The sequence below is a fragment of the Leuciscus leuciscus genome, assembly GCF_965113295.1.
Source record: "Leuciscus leuciscus genome assembly, chromosome: 15".
Lineage (NCBI taxonomy): Eukaryota > Metazoa > Chordata > Actinopteri > Cypriniformes > Leuciscidae > Leuciscus > Leuciscus leuciscus.
In genome coordinates this window covers 41201443-41225596 of record NC_138739.1, presented here as the reverse complement: position 1 = coordinate 41225596, position 24154 = coordinate 41201443, and the positions used below count along the sequence as shown (strand labels likewise).

General features: G+C 43.8%; 1 protein-coding gene across 2 annotated transcripts in view; it reads right to left on the bottom strand.

Moving 5' to 3' along the window:
• The window catches only part of mark1 (MAP/microtubule affinity-regulating kinase 1), a 63503-nt gene that overhangs the window by 14653 nt on the left and 24696 nt on the right, over positions 1-24154 (bottom strand). For both annotated transcript variants that reach the window (XM_082139724.1, XM_082139725.1), the window contains exons 4-11: positions 14448-14496; positions 7006-7071; positions 6845-6915; positions 2736-2792; positions 1921-2157; positions 1716-1835; positions 452-551; positions 209-321 (exon numbers count right to left, since the gene is read on the bottom strand). In XM_082139724.1, the coding sequence (XP_081995850.1) occupies positions 209-321; positions 452-551; positions 1716-1835; positions 1921-2157; positions 2736-2792; positions 6845-6915; positions 7006-7071; positions 14448-14496 (813 nt within the window). The remainder of the gene's footprint in view (positions 1-208; positions 322-451; positions 552-1715; positions 1836-1920; positions 2158-2735; positions 2793-6844; positions 6916-7005; positions 7072-14447; positions 14497-24154) is intronic.

Here is a 24154-nt window from a genome sequence, read left to right as displayed (position 1 = left end):
ACAACTCTAGGGTTAGGGTAGGATTAGGGTTTGTTTGAGGGTTAATTGCATAATTATTACTGTGTTAAGTAACAAGGACACTGTTAAATAAAGTGTTACCCATTATTATTACATACGTAAATAAAACGAATTTAAAATATAAAGTATGCAACGATATATCTCAGCGATGGTAAGATCACATGCACACAGGGTGTGTGAAGTGACGTGCCTCGGGAGGTTTCCTGCCCAGCAGAAGATACGTGGCCATGACCTCATCATACTTCTGCCCCACTAATGCCTCTGTGATCTCGTCTTTGGGGAAACCCATGGTGATCATCAGTTCTGGAAGAGATGAGAGGATTCACACAGATGTAGTGTAAGATGCCATGTAGTGTATGACCCAGAGGTTTTGATCATTCTGAAACTGATGCCTGAGTAGTAAAGAAGCAGAGAGACCAGGGAAGGTCCAGACCTATGCGTTTGGTGTCGCTGAAGTCGGGCTCAGGTTCTGTATACGGCTTTAGTTCCTCTTCCTCGTGACCTACATTCATCCAGCGGTCCTTCATGATTTGCTGTGTGAGATTGGCAGACGTTAAAATACACATTTGCACAGGAATCAAATGTTTTTAAATCTTAACACTGATGTAATGACGCTAAGAGAACAGTAGACAGAAGCCTTTAGATGCATACCTTGATAAAAACATTTTTTTTACAAAAAGGCAAAAAATAGAAAGTCGGGTTTTCCGATTAATGTTGTAACTGTATGTAATGTATGATTAATGTTGTAAATATGTTGTAATTGTAAATGTACAGTCCTAATATTACTGCACAGCATATTATATATGCTTCTAGCTCATTTGCAGCACTTTTTGTTTATACATTTGTTTATACTTTCCTCGGTTGGGCTTTTACTAAGAACCTATGAAATGAATTGATGAAATTAAGCCATAAGTAATGTAATAATTAATACACCTATTATGAAACGTTTTATTTTATAGTGAAGTTGTACTACAATAGTACTGTATTCATAATTAATTAATTAATAATGCAATTATTAATTGCATTTCCAACTCAGGACTACCAGGCCTGAGGAATCTCACACAGAAGAGTTTCAGTTGATAAGACAATACTTTGACTATGGTCACAAGTAAGATATTGTTAATTTTTTTTGCCATTTATGTTGTGGTAATGTTTCCCTGTGGTATAAAAAATAGAACTGAATGTAAAAATGTTCAAAGTATTGTATCAAAGTAAGTAATTCTAGTATCTAGTATCCTAATTCTAGTATTTTAGTCATGCTGCTGCTGCACAAAAAGGCTTATAATGTCAGTAGCAGATTTAGACAGGTGGAGCTGGGGAGGTGGAGGGTCTCAAGACTCTTTAAGACCGAACACCGGTCAGCTTACGCTATCTAGAGTTTTCTTACTGAACTTCAAGTCATTTCTAAACAAGATAAATGTGTGACAAGCCGGGATTATTGCTTACAAGCATGAATGAGATTTGAGAGTTACAACAGAAGAATTCATACGACTCGGGATTCAACATACAAGTCTTATGGACAACTTTTACGAAACTTTAATGATGCTTTTTCGTCCTTTTCTGAGTTTACAGTTGCCCTGTTCACAGTCTGCTCTCATGAGAGGTTAAAGAGCAGTGAGAACATTCTGTAAAACATCTCCTTTTGTGTTCAACAAATCAGTTTTTTTCTTTTAAACTGGGTGTGTGAAGTGTCTCACCTCTAGACTTCCCCGTTTGCCTGGATTAAGCACTAAGAGTTTCTTCAGAAGATTTTCACAGTCTGTGGACATGTAGAAGGGTATACGATACTTCCCCCGCAACACTCTCTCTCGCAGCTCCTGTGTGGACCAACATGCAGAGTTAGGGCGATGAACAGCGTGTGCTTGTAGGCAACGAGTGACCTTGAATGAAACAGGAAATGACCTTCAGGTTCTGTCCGTCGAAGGGAAGTGACCCGCTGACCAGCGTGTAGAGGATCACCCCCAGACTCCAGACGTCCACCTCGGGCCCGTCGTACTTCTTGCCCTGGAAGAGCTCGGGAGCCGCGTACGGAGGACTGCCGCAGAACGTGTCCAGCTTACTCCCGATCGTGAACTCGTTACTGAAGCCGAAGTCTGCGATCTTTATGTTCATGTCCGCGTCTAGCAGCAAGTTTTCAGCCTTACAGAGAGAGACGCAAAGAGAAAGGTAGCAAAGCGGTCAGCATTGTTTACGAACATGTGACCCTAGATCGCAAAAGTTGCACGGGTATATTTTTGGCAATAGCAAAATTATAGATTTTTCTTTTATGCTAAAAATCATGTTCCATGAAGATATTTTGTAAATTTCCTACCGTAAATATATAAAACATTTATTTTTGTGAGTGAATGCTGCACAATCGTGAACACAAATGAACAACTTTAAAGACGATTTTCTCAATATTTAGATTTTTTTTGCACCCTCAGATTCCAGATTTTAAAATAGTTGTATATCTGCCAAATATTGTCCTATTATAACATGCATACATCAATGGAAAGCTTATTTATTCAGCTGTATGATGTATAATAAACCCATGTGATATTACCCATATAATATACCAGATAAACCCAGATATTACTCAGATTAACCCATATAAATTCAAATGTTAATTGACCCATGTGACTGGTTTTGTGGTCACATATTAGAAATCAATGAAACACAAATCATTAAAGGTGCCCAGATGTACGCCACAGGCTTAAACCTCTTTGAGTGAGTCTCACCTTGAGATCCCTGTGGACTATTCTCTTCTGGTGGCAATATTGCACTGCGGACACGATCTGTAGTCACACACACACACACACACACACACACACACACACACACACACACACACACACACACACACACACAAAGTCACATTAGCATGGTAATTAATGCGTCATTCCACAAACCAGGCCTTTTAATCAGCAAATTAAAGCTGAGAAAGTCTCTAAATGGTACACGTTTCACAACTGTAGATCGTTTGCTTTGCTCCGAAACAGGAATTAAAATTGTTACAATGTTGCAATTTTTTTCCTGGTTTGTTTCGCTTTCACATGGACATTATTTCTAAATGGACCAAAATAAAGTCAAGAGCGAGTAAGCTGTCCTCTCATTGGTTGAGTTCTCCTTTATTCAGCAGGATGGATAGACAACCGCTCCGCCGGATAAGCGTGGCTTTCTTCGTAGCGGTCGTTATCATTCTGAGCAAGAATTAAGCTGTTCTGAAATGTTTGTCCGACCAAATTTTAATTAGGCATTTCACTTTGTCTTTAATCGAGGTCAACCCACGATTCACTAAGCAAAACAAACACTGCGTTTTTTTTAACACAACGTACGTAATGACCCATCATACATTGTGATACAGCCTAGTTTGTTGGTCCGTTGGGTCGGACTGCTTTCTTATCACAAGCGAACCGCTCCTGAGTTCGCGAGTTATGCCTGAACCAACCAAACTAATGAAGAAACTGTGTCAGATTCAGAAACTAAGGGTTCTTTCACACCTCAGCGTTTGTTTCTGAACCTGGTGTGTTTTCTCCCTTGGTTCGGTTCTTTAGGCATATGTGAACACGGCAATCACACTCGGATCCGCACTAAAGGTGTAAAAACAATCCGACCCAACGGACCAACAATGGCATCGTTTACACTGCAGGTCTTGATGCCCAATTCTGACTTGTTACCTTTATCCGATTTTTTTTACCCTCTGTTTACACGTTCTTTCAATTGTGACCCCATATCCGATTCATGTGTTTACACCTGCCATACTATCTGAAACATCGCGCATGCTTAAAGGGGGTTCTTGCACAGATGGACGAACGAGAAATATGCTTAAAGGGATACTTCACCTCTGGAAAGATGAATGTGTATTTAAAATTGGTCATTTATGTAGAAGAAATGTGAAATTATTTTTGAATTTGGAGCTTTCTAGACTGAGAAAAGCCAGAAAATGTATTTTTGGCTCATGTGGATGAAAGACAACAACTCCCAGAATGCACTTGCTTCGCTGCCCTAGGAGGCCACTCCAAGCCACGCCTACCGGTAAGAGAGCGCAGTTGAAAACAACAAGGCTAGGCTACTAGTGAGTCTCCGTGACGAGTTTGCCCGGGATTTCGAGATCGCCCAAAATGTCCGGGATTCGGCTTTTGCGTTCTACAGTCGCCATTCATTATGTTTACTGTGGCGAGCAGGACGAGGCTGAGGGGCGCGGGAGAACGGCGCGAGGCCGGTGGCGTCATTACTGAGGCATGTTAAAACATCAACCGATCACTTGTTTAGCATTCATGTAAACACTACATTCAGATTCACCAATCGGAATGAATTCAGTTAGATTGAAACAAAAGGTGTGCATGTAAACAATGAATGGCGACTGCAGAAAGCAAAAGCCGAATCCCGGACATTTTGGACGATCTCGACGGCCGGACATGTCCGGGAAAAAGAGGATGGTAACCCCTACTACTCAGCTTTCTCCACAGAACAAGAGCCTGTTAGCTTAGCTTCCAAAGAAAGACGGCTGACACTGTGTACATTCTGTGAGTGAGATCCCCCTATGGGCGGGTTGAACAGATGCGGGACAGCTCCTCCTACTGGCTGTAGTCTCTCGCCTCTGGCCAAAAAATCCTCGAATGACGCAAAATGCAGATTTTTGCGTCATCTGAGGATTTTTTCCAGACAAAAATACATAAATCTCTCGTCTCAGGGGGATATGAGGGTGGAAAGCACGGTAATTCGAAAATACTACAGGTTTTCTACTTATACAAAGCTTAATGCTAAATCCTGAAGTATCCCTTTAATGCTATGTGAAGTTCGCCAAACATCTCCATGATTTTGAGGCGGAGGAGGAGGAGAAAAGGGCCATCATCATTGCGCATATGCTTCAGTTATTGTGTGCGAGAGAGATCTCAGGACTGGTGGGAGCATATTGTGGCGAGCTTTAAGAGCAGTGGGTCTGAAATTTTAGGATGAGCAAGCCAACCTTTGATATGTTGTGTCAACGTTTGTCCACGTTTCGTCGGGCCATCCGTCCCTTTGCAGAAGCGCGTCAGGGTTGCTCTCATCATTAAACCGCGGAGGACGTAGCCTAATGCCTCAGAAAATCCGATCTGCCTGTTTACATGCCAGTCACATTGGCACATATCTGATTTATATCTGATTTATTTCCACATATGAATGAGGCCTGAAACCGATCTGGAAATATCCGAATGCATGCGTTTTTTTTCCTGTTTACACGGTCATAGAACACATCCCATCTGTGTCACATAAGAGCACAAAATCTGAATTGGGTCACATTTCACTGACAGTGTAAACGAGGCCTATGTAACAAATGAAGTCCCTGTTTCGGAACAAAACAAACGATCTATAGGTGTGAAAACGCCCTAACACTCCCATGATCCAGGTGTGAAAACACCACAACACGCCTTAATGTCACTGAGAGAGAGAGAGATACAGAGAGAGAGAGATCGAGAGAGAGAAAGAGATTCAGAGAGAGAGAGAGAGAGAGATACAGAGAGAGAGAGAGAGAGAGAGAAAGAGATTCAGAGAGAGAGAGAGTGAGAGATACAGAGAGAGAGAGAGAGAGAGAGAGAGAGAGAGATACAGAGAGAGAGAGAGAGAGACTGGCATCTTATATTCCCACTAACCCCATCCTGCAGTGTGAAAAGCAGTGACTGACGCCCGGGGCTTGTGTTTGGCTTCATGAGCAGAGCCTGACTGAAAATGGCCAGTTAATTATTGGCCGACAGCAGGGGGTTTAATTACACTCACGCTGAAGCTGAAATGTCTGCTCCTTTACAGTTCTCATCACAGGAGCAGCTGATCCTGACGAGCGCTCCACTGAACCGTCGCCACTAGAGGGCGTGCACGTGTGTTCAGCACTTCCACACTGACCCACGCTAACATTCAGCAGCGTTCATTACAGCTAACCAAACAGTGTGTGATCAGGATATCAGCTTCGTTTTACGGTGCCATTAATGTCAAATACTACATCTGATATTCTAGACATGTTTGGTTTTTTCTCAAATAGCAATTTCTTTTTAAGTAGTTTTTTCTTTTCATAAGCAATAATCTTTTCAACCAAATAGCCATTGTTAATCAGAATCAAAATGCAATAAATACTGTTAAAATAAATTTACTTAATCTAATTAATCTTATGTAAACCAACATAACAATACATATTAATAAACAGCGATATTTACCCACATTTATTTGTACCTAAAAGATCATGGATTATGCTAAATTAACATGTAGGGACTTTTTATTCATGAAAACACTGTTTCACTGAAATTTGAAAGAATTCAAGACAAAAATCATTGGAAGTTAAAATCAGAGATGTGTTAAATAACACTTTTTATTCAAATTTTCTTGATAATTGTATATTGTTATCAAAAATATTGCATATATCTTAAATATTTCACTACAAGTAAAAATTTTTTTAAGGTTATTAGTACCTTTTAATTGACTTAGTTTTGGTTGCTAGTAACTTTAACTAAAATCCCTCCGATTTTACTGGTAACAATTGATCCGACACTAGAACTTATTCATTATATATATATATATATATTAGTACCTATTCCAATACTGACCTGTACATGTAACTAGTTATATTTTATTTCTTTATTATATTTTCACGTAAATCAAAAATGTAAATGTATTTGTACCATTTTAAGGTAGTATGCCCACCCTTCCTACAAACCCTAGTCAGTGTAGGAAAATAAAACGTAAAATAAAAGTTTTTACGTACAAATATTTACAAAATAGACGTAATTACAAAATTCTGTTATTTGAACAAACATACCTTATCATTTTCATATTTGACAGTGTTTTGTCATGGATAAGACAGAGACGTGCGTCTCACCTGCCGAAACTTTGCTCTGGCTTCCTTCTCCTTCATCCTCCCATGAGCAACTAAGTAGTCGAACACTTCACCTGACATAAACAGAGACATTCAGAGATGTGTGTGTGTGTGTGAGACACGAGTCATATTAAATATGTATCCCGCCCGTCCATCAAACTCACCTCCGCTCGCATACTCCATTATTAAATAAAGCGTCTTCTCCGTTTCAATGACTTCGAATAACTTAACTGAAAGAGAGGCAGAGATTAACATTTTAGACTCAAACATTTCAAAATCAACTGAATATTATGGATTATGATGTTACATGTAAATATTTTGTCTGAACATTTAGAAACATTACAACAATTAACAGCATTTCTGATTCGTTGTAAATGACCTTCATATAATCTCAACTCAAAAATGATCGCAGGTTCCCTTTCAAGGGAACTCCCGTTGCGTCGAAAAGCTGACGCTATGGGAACGCTTTGCGTGATGACGTCTTGAAGCACATGTAAAATCAGTCCAATGGTGTGGCGGAACGTCAGAGGCGGGTGACGTCACGTACCAGGAAGCTTTCTGAGTCTTCAGTTGCGCTCTGTGTTGAATCTGTCCTTGTTATTTGGTGTTGTCTGTCTATATTATATATATATATTCAGTATGGCGAGCAAGCAGCAGTTTAGAGTGTGTGTCCATCCCTGCCCGCGTTATTTAACGGGAGGTGATACTCACACTCTTTGTGTTGTTTGTTTGGGTGAGGAGCATGCCCAGTCAGCACTCGAGGGTGGTGACTGTGTGCATTGCGACGCGCTTCCATTGCGTTCGCTCCGATCCCGCTTGGCTCGGTTCACGATCGCGATCCCGCGATCGTGATCCGATCCCGATCGCGTTCCCCAGGGCTCGGGTCCCGCCGCTGCCGAGGCACGGCGGCAATCACAGACCTGGGGTTCGCAAATGGATCTATCAGTGGATGTTGAGACGGGCTCTGCCTTATCTCAACATCCTTCTGATAGATCCAGTGCCTCTCATCAGGGTGTGGAAGCACGCGCTGCGGTTTCTTCCCCCCCGATGGAGGCACCAATACTGCAACTGTCCAGCTCTGAGGAGTTGGATGTTGTGAGTATTGAAGCTGAGTCTGAGGATTCGCCACCTCAGTCTCATGCGTTTGAGGAACTGCTCGATGTTATTACTAGAGCAGTTGACAGACTATCTATTGAGTGGCCAGAGGATAGGCAGGACGTTCGTTCGAAAAGTAAGCTCGACGAACGCTTCCTGCCATCTCGTACACAGCCTCAGCGAAGAAGCCTTCCGTTTTTCCCCGATCTCCACACCGAGGTGTCGAAATCGTGGGGAAAACCGGTTTCATACAGAGTGTATGCACCACAAACATCCCACTATTCTTCCATTCACAAATATAAAGAATATGGTTATGGGGAGATGCCGAAGGTGGAGGAGACGCTTGCGAGCTATCTCTCTCCAGCAACGGCATCTTCCCTGAAAGCTCCTTCACTTCCCTCTAAGCCAGTAAAATTCACATCATCTCTGGTTCATAAATCGTATGCAGCCGCTGGTCAAGCTGCAGCGTGTCTGCATACGATGTCTATTATGCAAGCCTATCAGGCAGAATTATTGGGGGATTTAGAGGAGGGCGGGGGAATTGGTCCTGACACAGTGGCTGAACTACGCAGAGCCACAGATCTGTCTCTCAGGGCCACCAAGGAGACCGCTAAATCAATCGGGCGGTCTATGGCAGCCCTGGTGGCCACTGAGAGGCATCTGTGGCTCAATTTGAGCGATATAAAAGAGAAAGAAAAGCACGTTCTCTTAGATGCTCCGGTTTCCACTGTTGGTTTATTTGGTGATGCAGTAAACAGTGCGGTAGCTAAATCTCAGGAAGCTGCTAAACAGGCAGCTGCATTACAAAAACTTCTCCCCCGCCGTTCTTTCATTGAGGCTGCTGAGCGGGAGCAGCCTCACTCCTCTAAAAAGAGCGCTGAACATCGTGCCACTCAAAAACAGAGTGTGTCCTCTCGTGCTCCCCCACAAAAATCTCGGGGACACGGAGGGCGCTCTCAAACCCAGCAGTCTTCGAGGGGTAAAACGGATCTGCGGACCGTTATTACCGCCAAGAAGGCTGCTGGGAAAAAGTCCTGATGTCTGAGGGCTCAGGACAAATGAGGGTAGTCCCCCCGAAGCAGAGCGGTTAACACCTCTTTTCACGGTGCCCGTCTCTCTTCGGTGCCCTCAGGGGACCGTTCTGCCAACCCTGCCACCTCTGGTGTTACAGGGCGCAGCGGTCTCCGGCGAGCACATATCTCAAGGTCCACCCGGAAACGTAGTGGCCTCGGGATGCCCGCCCCCTCTGAGGAGGGTGCTAGAGCAGTCTGTTTGGTCGTTCCCTGCCGGTGCGCCGTTACAGGGCGACGAACCGACTACTCAACAGCAGGAGAAAAATACGGTGCCGTCTCTCTTCGGTGCCCTCAGGGGACCGTTCTGCCAACCCTGCCGCCTCCGGTGTTACAGGGCGCAGCGGTCTCCGGCGAGCACATATCTCAAGGTCCACCCGGAAACGTAGTGGCCTCGGGATGCCCGCCCCCTCTGAGGAGGGTGCTGGAGCAGTCTGTTTGGTCGTTCCCTGCCGGTGCGCCGTTACAGGGCGACGAACCGACTACTCAACAGCAACAAAATCCAGAAACCAGTCTCGAGAGACTGGTACCTCTAGTAGAATCTTTGACAGCGTGGAAGCTACTGTCAAATGTTTCTCGTTGGGTCCTGCAGACCGTGGAAAAAGGGTATTAGATACAATTCTATTAACGCCCACCGCGGTTTATGGGGGTCCTGCCCACAGTGGTGGGCCCCGAGCAGGTTCTGGTTATGGAACAGGAAGTAAACACTCTGTTAGAGAAAGGGGCCATAGAATATGTACCCCCCTCCAACAGGGAAACCGGGTTTTACAACCGGTACTTCATAGTTCCAAAAAAGGACGGGGGATTGCGTCCCATTTTAGATCTTCGAGTTCTGTACGAGTACATGCAGCTCAAGTTCAAAATGTTAACCTTGAGACAAATCGTGCCACAGATCAGGTCCGAGGACTGGTTTGTCACGATAGACCTCAAGGACGCATATTTCCATCCGTCCGTGTCATTGGAAGTTCCTGAGGTTTGCTTTCGGGGGCAAAGCATACCAATATCGAGTTCTTCCATTCGGCCTAGCTTTATCACCCCGCACTTTCACCAAATGCGTGGATGCAGCTCTGGCGCCTCTGCGCCTCCGGGGTATTCGCATCACGAACTACATCGACGATTGGTTGATTTTAGCTCAGTCGCATTAGATGGCGGTTCAACATCGAGATGTTGTTCTCGCCCATATGAAAGAGTTGGGGTTACGGCTGAACGCCAAGAAGAGTGTGCTTTCTCCATTTTAGAGGACCACTTTTTTAGGCGTGGTTTGGGATTCAGTGTCGATGCAGGCGCGCCTGTCATCGCCACGCTTCGATTCCATCCTGGCAGCTGTGAGAAGTGTAAAGCTAGGCCAGCTACTCACTGTCAAACAGTTCCAGAGACTGTTGGGTCTCATGGCAGCAGCTTCCAACGGGATACCTTTTGGACTGCTGCACATGAGGCCCCTGCAGTGGTGGCTCAGGACCAGAGGGTTTTTCCCCGAGGGGCAACCCATTTCGCACAATCAAGGTCACGCGGTGATGCCTACGTGCCTTGGTTATGTGGAAGAAACCTTGGTTCCTGTCCCAGGGCCCAGTGCTGGGAGCTCCTTGTCGTCGCAAACTGCTAACGACGGATGCTTCCCTCACGGGTTGGGGAGCGATCCTGAGGGTCGCTCATCTCAAGGTCTGTGGGAAGACCATCATCGTTCCTGGCATTCTATAGCCTAGAGATGTTAGCTGTCTTCCGGGCTCTGAGGAGCTTTATCACAGGTCTCAGGGGACACCATGTGTAGTACATACGGACAACACGTCGGTAGTCGCCTATATCAAGGGGGTTTGCGCTGGCATGCCATATCCTCTTGTGGTCCCAGGGGAAGTTGCTGTCACTCAAGGCAGCCTACATCCCCGGGGTCCAGAATATAGGAGCAGACACTCTGTCGAGACAGGGGCCGAGGCCCGGGGAATGGTGGCTCCACCCCCGAGGTGGTGGAGCTGATATGGAAATTATAAGTGGATCTGTTTGCGTCTCGAGAGACGTCTCACTGTCCACTTTGGTTCTCCTTCACGCATCCAGCTCCTCTGGGACTGGATGCTATGGTACAGACGTGGCCGAGGCTACGTCTGTACGCCTTTCCCCCAGTTGCTCTGCTCCCGGGAGTTCTGGAAAGAGTTCGCAGGGACCGGGTTTGCCTGCTTTTTATAGCCCCGCGCTGGCCGGGCAGAGTATGGTTTCCCGATCTTGTGTCCCTCCTCGACGGGCATCCTCTGGAGTTACCCGTCAGGAGGGACCTTCTGTCCCAGGCAGAGGGCTCGATATTTCACCCTCGGCCAGAACTGTGGAACCTGTGGGCTTGGCCTCTGAGGGGGCCCAGCTCATAGAGTCAGGTCTCTCAACCGAGGTTGTTGAGACCATTCTACAGTCCAGAGCTCCCTCCACGAGGAAACTTTATGCCCTGAAGTGGAGAGTATTCACTTCTTGGTGTAGTGACCGTCGGTTGGACCCAGTCCACTGCCCAATTGGTACAGTGCTGGAGTTCCTGCAGGAACGGTTCACTGCAGGTCTGACCCCGTCCACTTTAAAGGTCTATGTGGCGGCCATAGGTGCTTACCACAGTCCTTTGGGTGGAATGTCTGTGGGGAAAGACCCCTTGGTATCTCGTTTCCTTCGTGGCACTTGGAGGTCCTCCTCCCTTTCGAAATCGGACCAGGAGGCGAATAATTTGCTTTGCCCTGTTCGGGCGTTAGACGCGTATGTCCACAGAGCTGCCCTGTGGCGTAAAAGTGACTTTTGCTCCCCTAACAAGGGAGGTCCAGTGTCTAAGCAAAGGATGAGCAAGTGGGTGGTTGAGACTATCTCACTGGCTTATGAGGCGGCTGGACAGCCTTCTCCTTTGGCTGTCCGGTCGCTCTCTACTAGGAGTATGGCGGCCTCTAAGGCCCTTATATCAGGAGTATCGTTACAGGACGTCTGTGATGCGGCAGGCTGGTCCTCACCGCACACCTTCGTCAGGTTCTACTCTCTGGATTTAGACTCTACTCTAGGGTCTCATGTTTTGTCTTCTTAGTGCTGCTCACATGATTACACACAGGACAGACATTTGTAGCTATGGAGGCGTTGGTATAGACGTTCCCATAGCGTCAGCTTTTCGACGCAACGGGAGTTCCCTTGAAAGGGAACGCCTCGGTTACGACTGTAACCTCGGTTCCCTGAAGAGGGAACGAGCGTTGCGTCGCCTTGCCATATCTCCTTCATGCCTGTCAGCGCGACTTCAGACTTTACGAAGCTTTCGTTTTCTGTTTCGGGCCGGCTTTTATAGCTTCCTGGTACGTGACGTCACCCGCCTCTGACGTTCCGCCACACCATTGGACTGATTTTACATGTGCTTCAAGACGTCATCACGCAAAGCGTTCCCATAGCGTCAGCTTTTCGACGCAACGCTCGTTCCCTCTTCAGGGAACCGAGGTTACAGTCGTAACCGAGGCGTTCTTGGCATTAGCATGTCGCTAAGCTAATGACTATCTACATCACTTCCTGTCCAACTTATTCAATTTGGGAAATGTTGTTAATGTTTTTTTAAGTAATATTTTGCATAATGTAACACGTTTAAAGAATATTAAATACCAGGGGAAAAGAAATCATAAATTAAACTGAATCTGTGGTCTTTATTGAATGTGATTTTGGAAATTACGTGTCTTTCTGTTAAGTTGTCGCCACAGGCTTCATGCAAAACAAACACGCATCGCCACCTTTGTGTGAGCCAATCAAAAACATTCAACATGAAAAATGAACAAATGACTGGTCCTAACGTTGTGAAGTCAGTAACAGGAGAAGGTAACGTGACCTGGAACAGTAAGAGTGATTAGCTCTTGTAAAACTGTTAGTTGGTCAAACTAGACCCAGTCTTAACAACACAGAAGCTCAGTGTGTGTCACTGGCCCCAGATCAGTGCTTATACTCTCTCAGGAGCTCATCTCTGACATGGAGAAACCACACGCCAGGGACGCGCTTGTTATGGAGACACACACGACGTCACACACACACGTCTCTTTCCACTTCATAGTGACGTGAAGAGCAGACACCAATAACATCTGACTAATGCAGTCTTTAACACGCATGTGTGTGTGTGTGTGTGTGTGTGTTAGGAAAGTGGCCGGGATAGGTGTGTAATCACAGCTTTTAGTTTGATGAATCTACAATCCAGCTCAGTCTCGGCCAATCAGAAGCCAGCGCTGCCACGCATGCGGGCCGGCGGCAGAAACAGCCAGTCACGCGGATCGATGGCGGAGTGAAAACACACACTCTGGTGATGTTCAGAGAGGAGAAGAAGAGCTGAGCTGGTCAGACATCGTGCTGGAGTCTGAACGACTCTCCTGTGACTCCCTTCCATTAGCAGGAGGAATAATCCAGTTATCAGGGAAAGAGAGGGAAAGTGCCGTGTCACGGAGAAGACACTGAGCTGTGGATTACAGCAAGACATCACTTCCAGTTAGAAGGTCTTCCAGAAGGGCTCGATCAGGTGTTATGAAGGTCATGGGGCCTCACACCAGTGTTGATATTGTTAAAGGGGAAATATCAGAAATCCATATGAATCGGGCGGTTTAATCCAAGAGTATATGATGAACCAATGAGGTGTCTTCTCGTGCGCCAAGCAAAGCTTGGGGTAACAGTATCTGATCTGCTCTATGTACGTGATCAAGGTTTATCTGAGAGTAAAAGACTATATTAAATGTGTTCGTCATATAAAGTGTATCTTCAAAAGATTGGGATTATATGGATTCATTTCACCATCTCTTTATGAATGTTTTGAAGCGTCACAGTTTTGGGTGAATAGAGTTTCAATGGAGGGACAGAAATCTCTCAGATTCATTACAAATATCTTAATTTGTGTCTCAAAGATGAGCTAAAAGTCGTGTGGTTTGGGAATGGCATGAGGGCGAGTAAATCATGGCAGAACTGATATGTTCAGGGGAACTGACCCTTTAACTAAAACTACAATTATTAAAAATTAAAGCTAAATAGAAAGTTTTTTTTTTTTTTTTAACAATAAAATTCACTAAAAATCAATCTTAAATTAAAATTAAAAATTAAAATAAAAGCTAATCCAAAATATTAATAAATACCATAATAGTAAATTAATACTACTAAAATAACACTGCTTTGGGTTGACATCAATACGAAGAACATTTTTACAACCAAAACGATTCACTTTAATGTGATTCATTATTTTTTATATGATTCTTTAAATACTTCTAATGTAACACAGGCAGAAGAAGAAACAAACATTTAAAGTATTTTGCATTCGAATTATGTGCAAATATGTTAGCCAATCATAACTGGGGTCACCGTTTCAAAAGACATTGTGAGGGACAAATAATGACTGACATTATTACCTGATTTTGATGCAAGAAACATAAGAGAATATGCAGGATATGGTAATATCTATAACTGAGAATGATGTCTCTTACCTATATTAGGATGATTTAAGACCTTCATAATCCTCACTTCACGAAAGAGCTGTGGGAACAAACGGACACAGAGACGTCAGGTAAGAGGACTATTCTGCAGTCAACACACAGTCCTGGTCAGATATCAGCTAACGACAAAAACTTACTATAGTACAATATCATTTTTTGCAGTAAATAATCCCTGAACTTCAGCATTAGTAACTCATTCTGAGGCGGACGTGAACACTTCAGTGAATCGCAGACGTGAACACTTCAGTGAATCGCAGACGTGAACACCTCAGTGAATCGCGGACGTGAACACTTCAGTGAATCGCAGACGTGAACACTTCAGTGAATCGCAGACGTGAACACCTCAGTGAATCGCAGACGTGAACACCTCAGTGAATCGCAGACGTGAACACCTCAGTGAATCGCAGACGTGAACACCTCAGTGAATCGCAGACGTGAACACCTCAGTGAATCGCAGACGTGAACACTTCAGTGAATCGCGGACGTGAACACTTCAGTGAATCGCAGACGTGAACACTTCAGTGAATCGCAGACGTGAACACCTCAGTGAATCGCAGACGTGAACACTTCAGTGAATCGCAGACGTGAACACTTCAGTGAATCGCAGACGTGAACACTTCAGTGAATCGCAGACGTGAACACTTCAGTGAATCGCAGACGTGAACACTTCAGTGAATCGCGGACGTGAACACTTCAGTGAATCGCGGACGTGAACACTTCAGTGAATCGCAGACGTGAACACTTCAGTGAATCGCAGACGTGAACACTTCAGTGAATCGCAGACGTGAACGCTTCAGTGAATCGCAAACGTGAACACCTCAGTGAATCGCAAACGTGAACACCTCAGTGAATCGCAGACGTGAACGCTTCAGTGAATCGCAGACGTGAACGCTTCAGTGAATCGCAGACGTGAACGCTTCAGTGAATCGCGGACGTGAACGCTTCAGTGAATCGCAGACGTGAACGCTTCAGTGAATCGCAGACGTGAACACTTCAGTGAATCGCAGACGTGAACGCTTCAGTGAATCGCAAACGTGAACACCTCAGTGAATCGCAAACGTGAACACCTCAGTGAATCGCAGACGTGAACGCTTCAGTGAATCGCAAACGTGAACACCTCAGTGAATCGCAAACGTGAACACCTCTGAATCGCAGACGTGAACGCTTCAGTGAATCGCAAACGTGAACACCTCAGTGAAATCGCAAACGTGAACACCTCTGAATCGCAAACGTGAACACTTCAGTGAATCGCAGACGTGAACGCTTCAGTGAATCGCAGACGTGAACACCTCAGTGAATCGCAGACGTGAACACCTCAGTGAATCGGAGACGTGAACACCTCAGTGAATCGCAGACGTGAACACTTCAGTGAATCGCAAACGTGAACACTTCAGTGAATCGCAGACGTGAACACCTCAGTGAATCGCAGACGTGAACACTTCAGTGAATCGCAGACGTGAACACCAGTGAATCGCAGACGTGAACACCTCAGTGAATCGCAGACGTGAACACTTCAGTGAATCGCAGACGTGAACGCTTCAGTGAATCGCAAACGTGAACACCTCAGTGAATCGCAAACGTGAACACCTCAGTGAATCGCAAACGTGAACACCTCAGTGAATCGCAGACGTGAACGCTTCAGTGAATCGCAAACGTGAACACCTCTGAATCGCAAACGTGAACACCTCTGAATCGCAGACGTGAACGCTTCAGTGAATCGCAAACGTGAACACCTCAGTGAATCGCAAACGTGAACACCTCTGAATCGCAAACGTGAACACTTCAGTGAATCGCGGACGTGAACACTTCAGTGAATCGCAGACGTGAACACTTCAGTGAATCGCAGACGTGAACACTTCAGTGAATCGCAGACGTGAACGCTTCAGTGAATCGCAAACGTGAACACCTCAGTGAATCGCAAACGTGAACACCTCAGTGAATCGCAAACGTGAACGCTTCAGTGAATCGCAGACGTGAACGCTTCAGTGAATCGCAGACGTGAACGCTTCAGTGAATCGCGGACGTGAACGCTTCAGTGAATCGCAGACGTGAACGCTTCAGTGAATCGCAGACGTGAATACTTCAGTGAATCGCAGACGTGAACGCTTCAGTGAATCGCAAACGTGAACCCCTCAGTGAATCGCAAACGTGAACACCTCAGTGAATCGCAGACGTGAACGCTTCAGTGAATCGCAAACGTGAACACCTCTGAATCGCAGACGTGAACGCTTCAGTGAATCGCAAACGTGAACACCTCAGTGAAATCGCAAACGTGAACACCTCTGAATCGCAAACGTGAACACTTCAGTGAATCGCAGACGTGAACGCTTCAGTGAATCGCAGACGTGAACACCTCAGTGAATCGCAGACGTGAACACCTCAGTGAATCGGAGACGTGAACACCTCAGTGAATCGCAAACGTGAACACTTCAGTGAATCGCAGACGTGAACACCTCAGTGAATCGCAGACGTGAACACTTCAGTGAATCGCAGACGTGAACACCAGTGAATCGCAGACGTGAACACCTCAGTGAATCGCAGACGTGAACACTTCAGTGAATCGCAGACGTGAACGCTTCAGTGAATCGCAAACGTGAACACCTCAGTGAATCGCAAACGTGAACACCTCAGTGAATCGCAGACGTGAACACCTCAGTGAATCGCAGACGTGAACGCTTCAGTGAATCGCGGACATGAACACTTCAGTGAATCGCTGACGTGAACACTTCAGTGAATCGCGGACGTGAACACTTCAGTGAATCGCGGACGTGAACACTTCAGTGAATCGCGGACGTGAACACTTCAGTGAATCGCGGACGTGAACACCTCAGTGAATCGCAAACGTGAACACCTCTGAATCGCAGACGTGAACGCTTCAGTGAATCGCAAACGTGAACACCTCAGTGAATCGCAAACGTGAACACCTCAGTGAATCGCAAACGTGAACACCTCAGTGAATCGCAGACGTGAACGCTTCAGTGAATCGCAAACGTGAACACCTCAGTGAATCGCAAACGTGAACACTTCAGTGAATCGCAGACGTGAACGCTTCAGTGAATCGCAGACGTGAACGCTTCAGTGAATCGCAAACGTGAACGCCTCAGTGAATCGCAGACGTGAACACTTCAGTGAATCGCAGACGTGAACACTTCAGTGAATCGCAGACGTGAACACTTCAGTGAATCGCAGACGTGAACACTCCAGTGAATCGCAGACGTGAACACTTCAGTGAATCGCAAACGTGAACACCTCAGTGAATCGCAAACGTGAACACCTCAGTGAATCGCAAACGTGAACACCTCTGAATCGCAGACGTGAACGCTTCAGTGAATCGCAAACGTGAACACCTCTGAATCGCAGACGTGAACACCTCTGAATCGCAAACGTGAACACTTCAGTGAATCGCAAACGTGAACGCTTCAGTGAATCGCAGACGTGAACGCTTCAGTGAATCGCAGACGTGAACGCTTCAGTGAATCGCAGACGTGAACGCTTCAGTGAATCGCAGACGTGAACGCTTCAGTGAATCGCAGACGTGAACACTTCAGTGAATCGCGGACGTGAACGCTTCAGTGAATCGCGGACGTGAACGCTTCAGTGAATCGCGGACGTGAACGCTTCAGTGAATCGCGGACGTGAACGCTTCAGTGAATCGCGGACGTGAACGCTTCAGTGAATCGCGGACGTGAACGCTTCAGTGAATCGCAGACGTGAACGCTTCAGTGAATCGCAGACGTGAACGCTTCAGTGAATCGCAGACGTGAACGCTTCAGTGAATCGCGGACGTGAACTCTTCAGTGAATCGCGGACGTGAACACTTCAGTGAATCGCGGACGTGAACACCTCAGTGAATCGCAAACGTGAACACCTCTGAATCGCAGACGTGAACGCTTCAGTGAATCGCAAACGTGAACACCTCAGTGAATCGCAAACGTGAACACCTCAGTGAATCGCAAACGTGAACACCTCAGTGAATCGCAGACGTGAACGCTTCAGTGAATCGCAAACGTGAACACCTCAGTGAATCGCAAACGTGAACACTTCAGTGAATCGCAGACGTGAACGCTTCAGTGAATCGCAGACGTGAACGCTTCAGTGAATCGCAAACGTGAACACCTCAGTGAATCGCAGACGTGAACACTTCAGTGAATCGCAGACGTGAACACTTCAGTGAATCGCAGACGTGAACACTTCAGTGAATCGCAGACGTGAACACTTCAGTGAATCGCAGACGTGAACACTTCAGTGAATCGCAAACGTGAACACCTCAGTGAATCGCAAACGTGAACACCTCAGTGAATCGCAAACGTGAACACCTCTGAATCGCAGACGTGAACGCTTCAGTGAATCGCAAACGTGAACACCTCTGAATCGCAGACGTGAACACCTCTGAATCGCAAACGTGAACACTTCAGTGAATCGCAAACGTGAACGCTTCAGTGAATCGCAGACGTGAACGCTTCAGTGAATCGCAGACGTGAACGCTTCAGTGAATCGCAGACGTGAACGCTTCAGTGAATCGCAGACGTGAACACTTCAGTGAATCGCGGACGTGAACACTTCAGTGAATCGCGGACGTGAACACTTCAGTGAATCGCGGACGTGAACACCTCTGAATCGCAGACGTGAACGCTTCAGTGAATCGCAAACGTGAACACTTCAGTGAATCGCAGTCTCAGTGCGGTTTGCGAACTGATTCAACAGGTTCATTGAAGATAATCAGCGTGTTCACGAACCTAATTGATTTCTTTATTTCGAAGTAAAAAAATATGTTTTTATGAAATATAGTGGAGTAAAAAGTGTAATATTAAGCTTTGGAATGAAGTGAAGTAAAAATTTCCCAGATACAGTACCATAGTAACATACTTCCTCACTGTCCACCACTGCACAAATGACAAGAGCGTTCAGTTTTAAAAACTTTTTTCGTTTTTAAAATCAAATTTAAGGCTTTTTAACACCTGCACAAATAAAATGAATCATGTATAAGCAAGAGATGGCAATACTAAACCATAAAATCACTATAAAAACAACTTTACAGTTCAAAAACAGATTTGGACAAACAAACAAAAAAGTTTTAGAAAATGATAAGAAAATTTTTTAAGAAAAATCATTAGTCAAAATTATTAATGATTGCATTTTTATATTTTTTACACCATGTTTTCAGAGTTGATGTGTAACAATCATCACGATTACCTTTTTTTCGTCCCAAAATTAAAGACCTTTTAAAATGATAACAAGGAATTTTGGGTAACACTTTATTTTACAGTGTCCTTGTTACATGTGTTACATGTACTTACCATAGTAATAACAGTAAATTATGCATAATTACATGCAGTTAACCCTCAACCAAACCCTAATCCTACCCTAACCCATTAGGGTACATGCTACCCATGTAAGTACATGTAGTTAATTTATATTACTCAGTGCTTAAATATATAATTACATTGTAACAATGACACCTTAAAATAAAGTGTAAACGAATTTTCTTACACCATTTAAGATATTTAAGGCCCTTAAATTTGATAAAACTATATTTTATATATTTTAAGACTCTTTAAGCCCTAAAAACAACATGATATAAAGTTGAACAAGAATCATCTAAAGGTCCAGGATGAGCACTTCAGGAGGAGCTCTACTCACGGCCAGAGTCTGCCAGGTTCAGGACACTAACTCACAAATATCTTCAACAGTTTTTTGGAAGCACTTAGTAAATCAAATATTCATGAGCACATCTTTATGGAAATATCGGTTTGCATATTCACCCAGCTGTGAACATACACAACACGAACTGGTTGCTTAACGTGTCAGTCTCTCTCTCTTCCAGTGTAAGTGGGTGTCTCTCGACCAAAACGACTGGACGGACGGTTTCTTCCCCGAGTGTCTCTCTATCCTTCTCTTCTCACACTAAAAGCTGTCGTACTCACACACACACACACAGACATGTGACCGAGATGTGATGCGACGGATTAATCTCCGGACCGATTCACCAAAATATAACCGAAAAAACGATTTATATGATACGAAGGCAAATTAATATATGATTCAGAAACACCAAATCAACATTTGAGATGCTGCGATGCCATTGGTCCGCTGGTTAGGCCAGTCATCCAATCAGATTATCGGTTGAGGTTGTTGTCGCGCATAGAGGAATTTATTTAGTAAATGTGTTTTCCATCATAGTTCATGCGCATGATCTCTATTTGTTATGTAATATCCCAAAATGTGCATAAGAACAGGAGTATGTTCTGGAATCATCCGTCGACTCCATCATGGACATCAGTCCGGACAGAGCCAGGGATACACCGACTGACGGATCGATCCCTCTCGCCACAGGAGTGTGTTTGCTCTGTGTTTTTTGGGATCACACACACATAGATCTATGTGGGAATGTCACTCTAGAAAACACCTCTGTGTTTCAGCCACACAAACACTCTAGAGTTACACCAACACAACATTAACATCTAATGTTTAACATTAAGACTCATATGACCCAGCAACAATGTTATCTTAAATATAAATTTGGTCACACTTAAGATTAGGCTCCAATTCTCACTATTAACTAAGACTTTTCCCTCAATAAACTCCTAATTACTGCTTATTAATAGTAATAGTTAGTAAGGTAGTTGTTAAGTGTAGGTATCGGGTGGATTAAGGGATGTAGAATATGATCATGCAGAATAAGACATTAATATGTGCTTTATAAATACTAATAAACAAACAATATCCTAGTAATATGCATGATAATAAGCTAGTAGTTAAGAGTGTGAATTGGATCCTAAAATAAACTCCTTATTTAAAAGTCAACCTCTATAATAATTTTGTTTTGATGAGATTTTATTACTAATGTATTCGTCATTTTCTATTTGTACTATTTGCATTCTATTTGTAATCCAAAAATCCCATGTTTTTAAATTTTTTAAATGAGCACTATTATAAAATGTAGATATAGACTTTTATCTAATATAAAAGTCCAGTAAATTATCTTATTTTCTCCATTTTTACAGTAATTGTAATGTTGAGTGCATTCATCAAGCTGAATTATCAACCCTTATTCATCATGTTATTGATACATTTATTAAAAAATTATAGATAACATATTTGTAGAAATAATTAGAAATCACCATTTGGTCCTGAATTAATTATACCGTTTTAGCATTGCAACTGTGTTACTTGAAGCAGTTATTCTTTATCTGTCTTTCTTTCTTTGATTTCTATAAAATAACAAATCATATAAATAAGGATTTTAAACGGTTTCCTGTCATTTAAAAATTTTACAGTTAAAAACTGTAAAACATGTTTAATGTAAAAAATCTCATATCATTTTTAGATTATGATAATGAGCATTTTTGAAAGTTAAGCACTTCCTTTGACATTTTGTAGTATTTTTTTTATAAAATAAAAATGTTTTTCTATTTTCAAGGCTTTTTGCAAACCCTAATAAAGTGCCTCTGCTAATTTGCATAATGAGAATAGTATGCAAATAGTAAACAAATACCTCACAGTCTTTCACAATAGTTTTAGTTCAAATTTGGATTGATGACAGCATTTGATAAAGTGCACATAATCTAATGAGATTTATAACATTTTGATGACCCATGAGGTTAGTGAGCGATCTCTTCTCATGTGACCTGTGACCTCTATCTGTCTCGATGAGCGTGTCCTTCCTGTCCTTTGAAAAGCCACAAAAAAAAACAGTGAAGGGATAAAAAGGGAAATCGAGGAGGAAAGAAAGAGAAAGTGTGTTTCTTCTTGGCAGTAAATAATCAGCAGAGCTTCTATTTTTACCGAGACATTTCTAAAAACAGACACAGCAACATTCCTCTCTGACACTGACAAGCGTGTCACTTCCTGTAGTGTGTGTGTGTGTGTGTGTGTGTGTGCTTCCCAATCCCCTGATTTACACACACGTCATCACAGCAGTTCCCTGTCACTCACGGAGGTTGAACACACACTCGCTCATGACGAATGATGTTGTAAAGTGACTTCTCCTGATTTTAACACACACCTCCCAAATCCTTAGGGAATTTCATTAAGACTCACTTGGAATTTCTAAATGTGCTCTTATATTGAACAATGGAGGACGGGGAATGTTTAGGGAACGTACTTGTACTTTCTTTTTTTTTTTTTTCAAATAGGTGAATAAACGCTGATTGTGTTGATCATGTTAGGGGAAGGGGAGGGGGAGGGGGGAGGTGGGGGGGCAACTGTATTTACAGACAAGCTATGACATTGTGTGTGTGTGTGTGTGTGTGTGGTCATTAATCGTGAGGCGAGCGAGATCAGTGTAGGTTTCACTGTCCATCTGTTCAAGCGATGCTAATGTTGCACATCAATCAAAACAGGGAGGAGGGGCCTCATTAGCATATTCAAATGAGATTATAATTGACTGTACAGAAATGAAATTACTGGAACATTGATAAAACACATATTTCTATTACAACCAAATCATTGACCAAAGTCTGGATGCATGAAAGCATGATCCCGACGCCCTTGCAGGGAGGAGGATCCGCCTGATCAATGCGAGCTCTTCATCAGAGGAGGCTAGTCTGGGAAAAGGTCACTGAACGGAAGTCGTTTGGCCATGCGTGACCATCTGATCCCGGATCGTTCTCGTCTCGTTAAAGACCACATCTCTGAAATCCTTAGGGAACTCGTTTAAGACTCGCTTATGACCCTCGAACGCTCATACTGAACAATGGGAGATGAGGGGAATTTTTAGGAAACGTATTAGTATTTTTTTTTTTTTTCTTGCAAGGTATTATTTTCGCAAATCCATTTTTGGATCAACATTTTTGACTCCAAGTTGTTGGGAGTTTTTCCTAGTTGATCGTGATTTACTGGATAAGGATTCGGGAGAAATATTTTTTTTTAAATATCTATTTTTACTCAATTCTACTTGATAAAATAAAAATAAGGACTTTTCCAAGCATCTCATACGAATCGCATCACATGATCTATGACTTTTCCTCATATATCAAGGATTTCTCCCAGAATTCCGGTTCTTCTTCTTCTACAGTTGTTGAGTCTCTTATTTTGACTGATTTCAGGTCATCTTGCGGCGAGCCACCGCTTCAGGCTCAGGGATCACACACCGCAGCTTTATAAGACAATGCTATAAGATGATGCGCTGCTAAATCAAGCAATAGGAATAGTGTGATTCTGTGACGTTGGTTATTAAACAAAAGAAAAAGACAAAAGGGGATATAACTCTCTGATATAACTCTCTGATATAACTCGCTCGGATAGAAATGCCTCGAGGAAGGCCAGAAATCTACGCTTGACAAAGTGCCATTTAATGCTGACTTTCATAAAGTGCATGAAGTGGAGACCGGCTGAACAACAGCTCTGGATCTCAGCGCTTCATGATGGCTATCTGTCTGTCTGTCTGTCTGTCCGTCTGTCTATCTATCTATCTATCTCTCTATCTGTCTGTCTGTCTGTCTGTCTGTCTGTCTGTCCGTCTGTCTATCTATCTATCTATCTCTCTATCTGTCTGTCTGTCTGTCTGTCTATCTATCTATATATCTATCTATCTCTCTATCTGTCTGTATGTCCGTCTATCTATCTATCTATCTATCTATCTATCTATCTATCTATCTATCTATCTATCTATCTATCTATCTATCTCTCTATCTGTCTGTATGTCCGTCTATCTATCTATCTATCTATCTATCTATCTCTCTATCTGTCTGTATGTC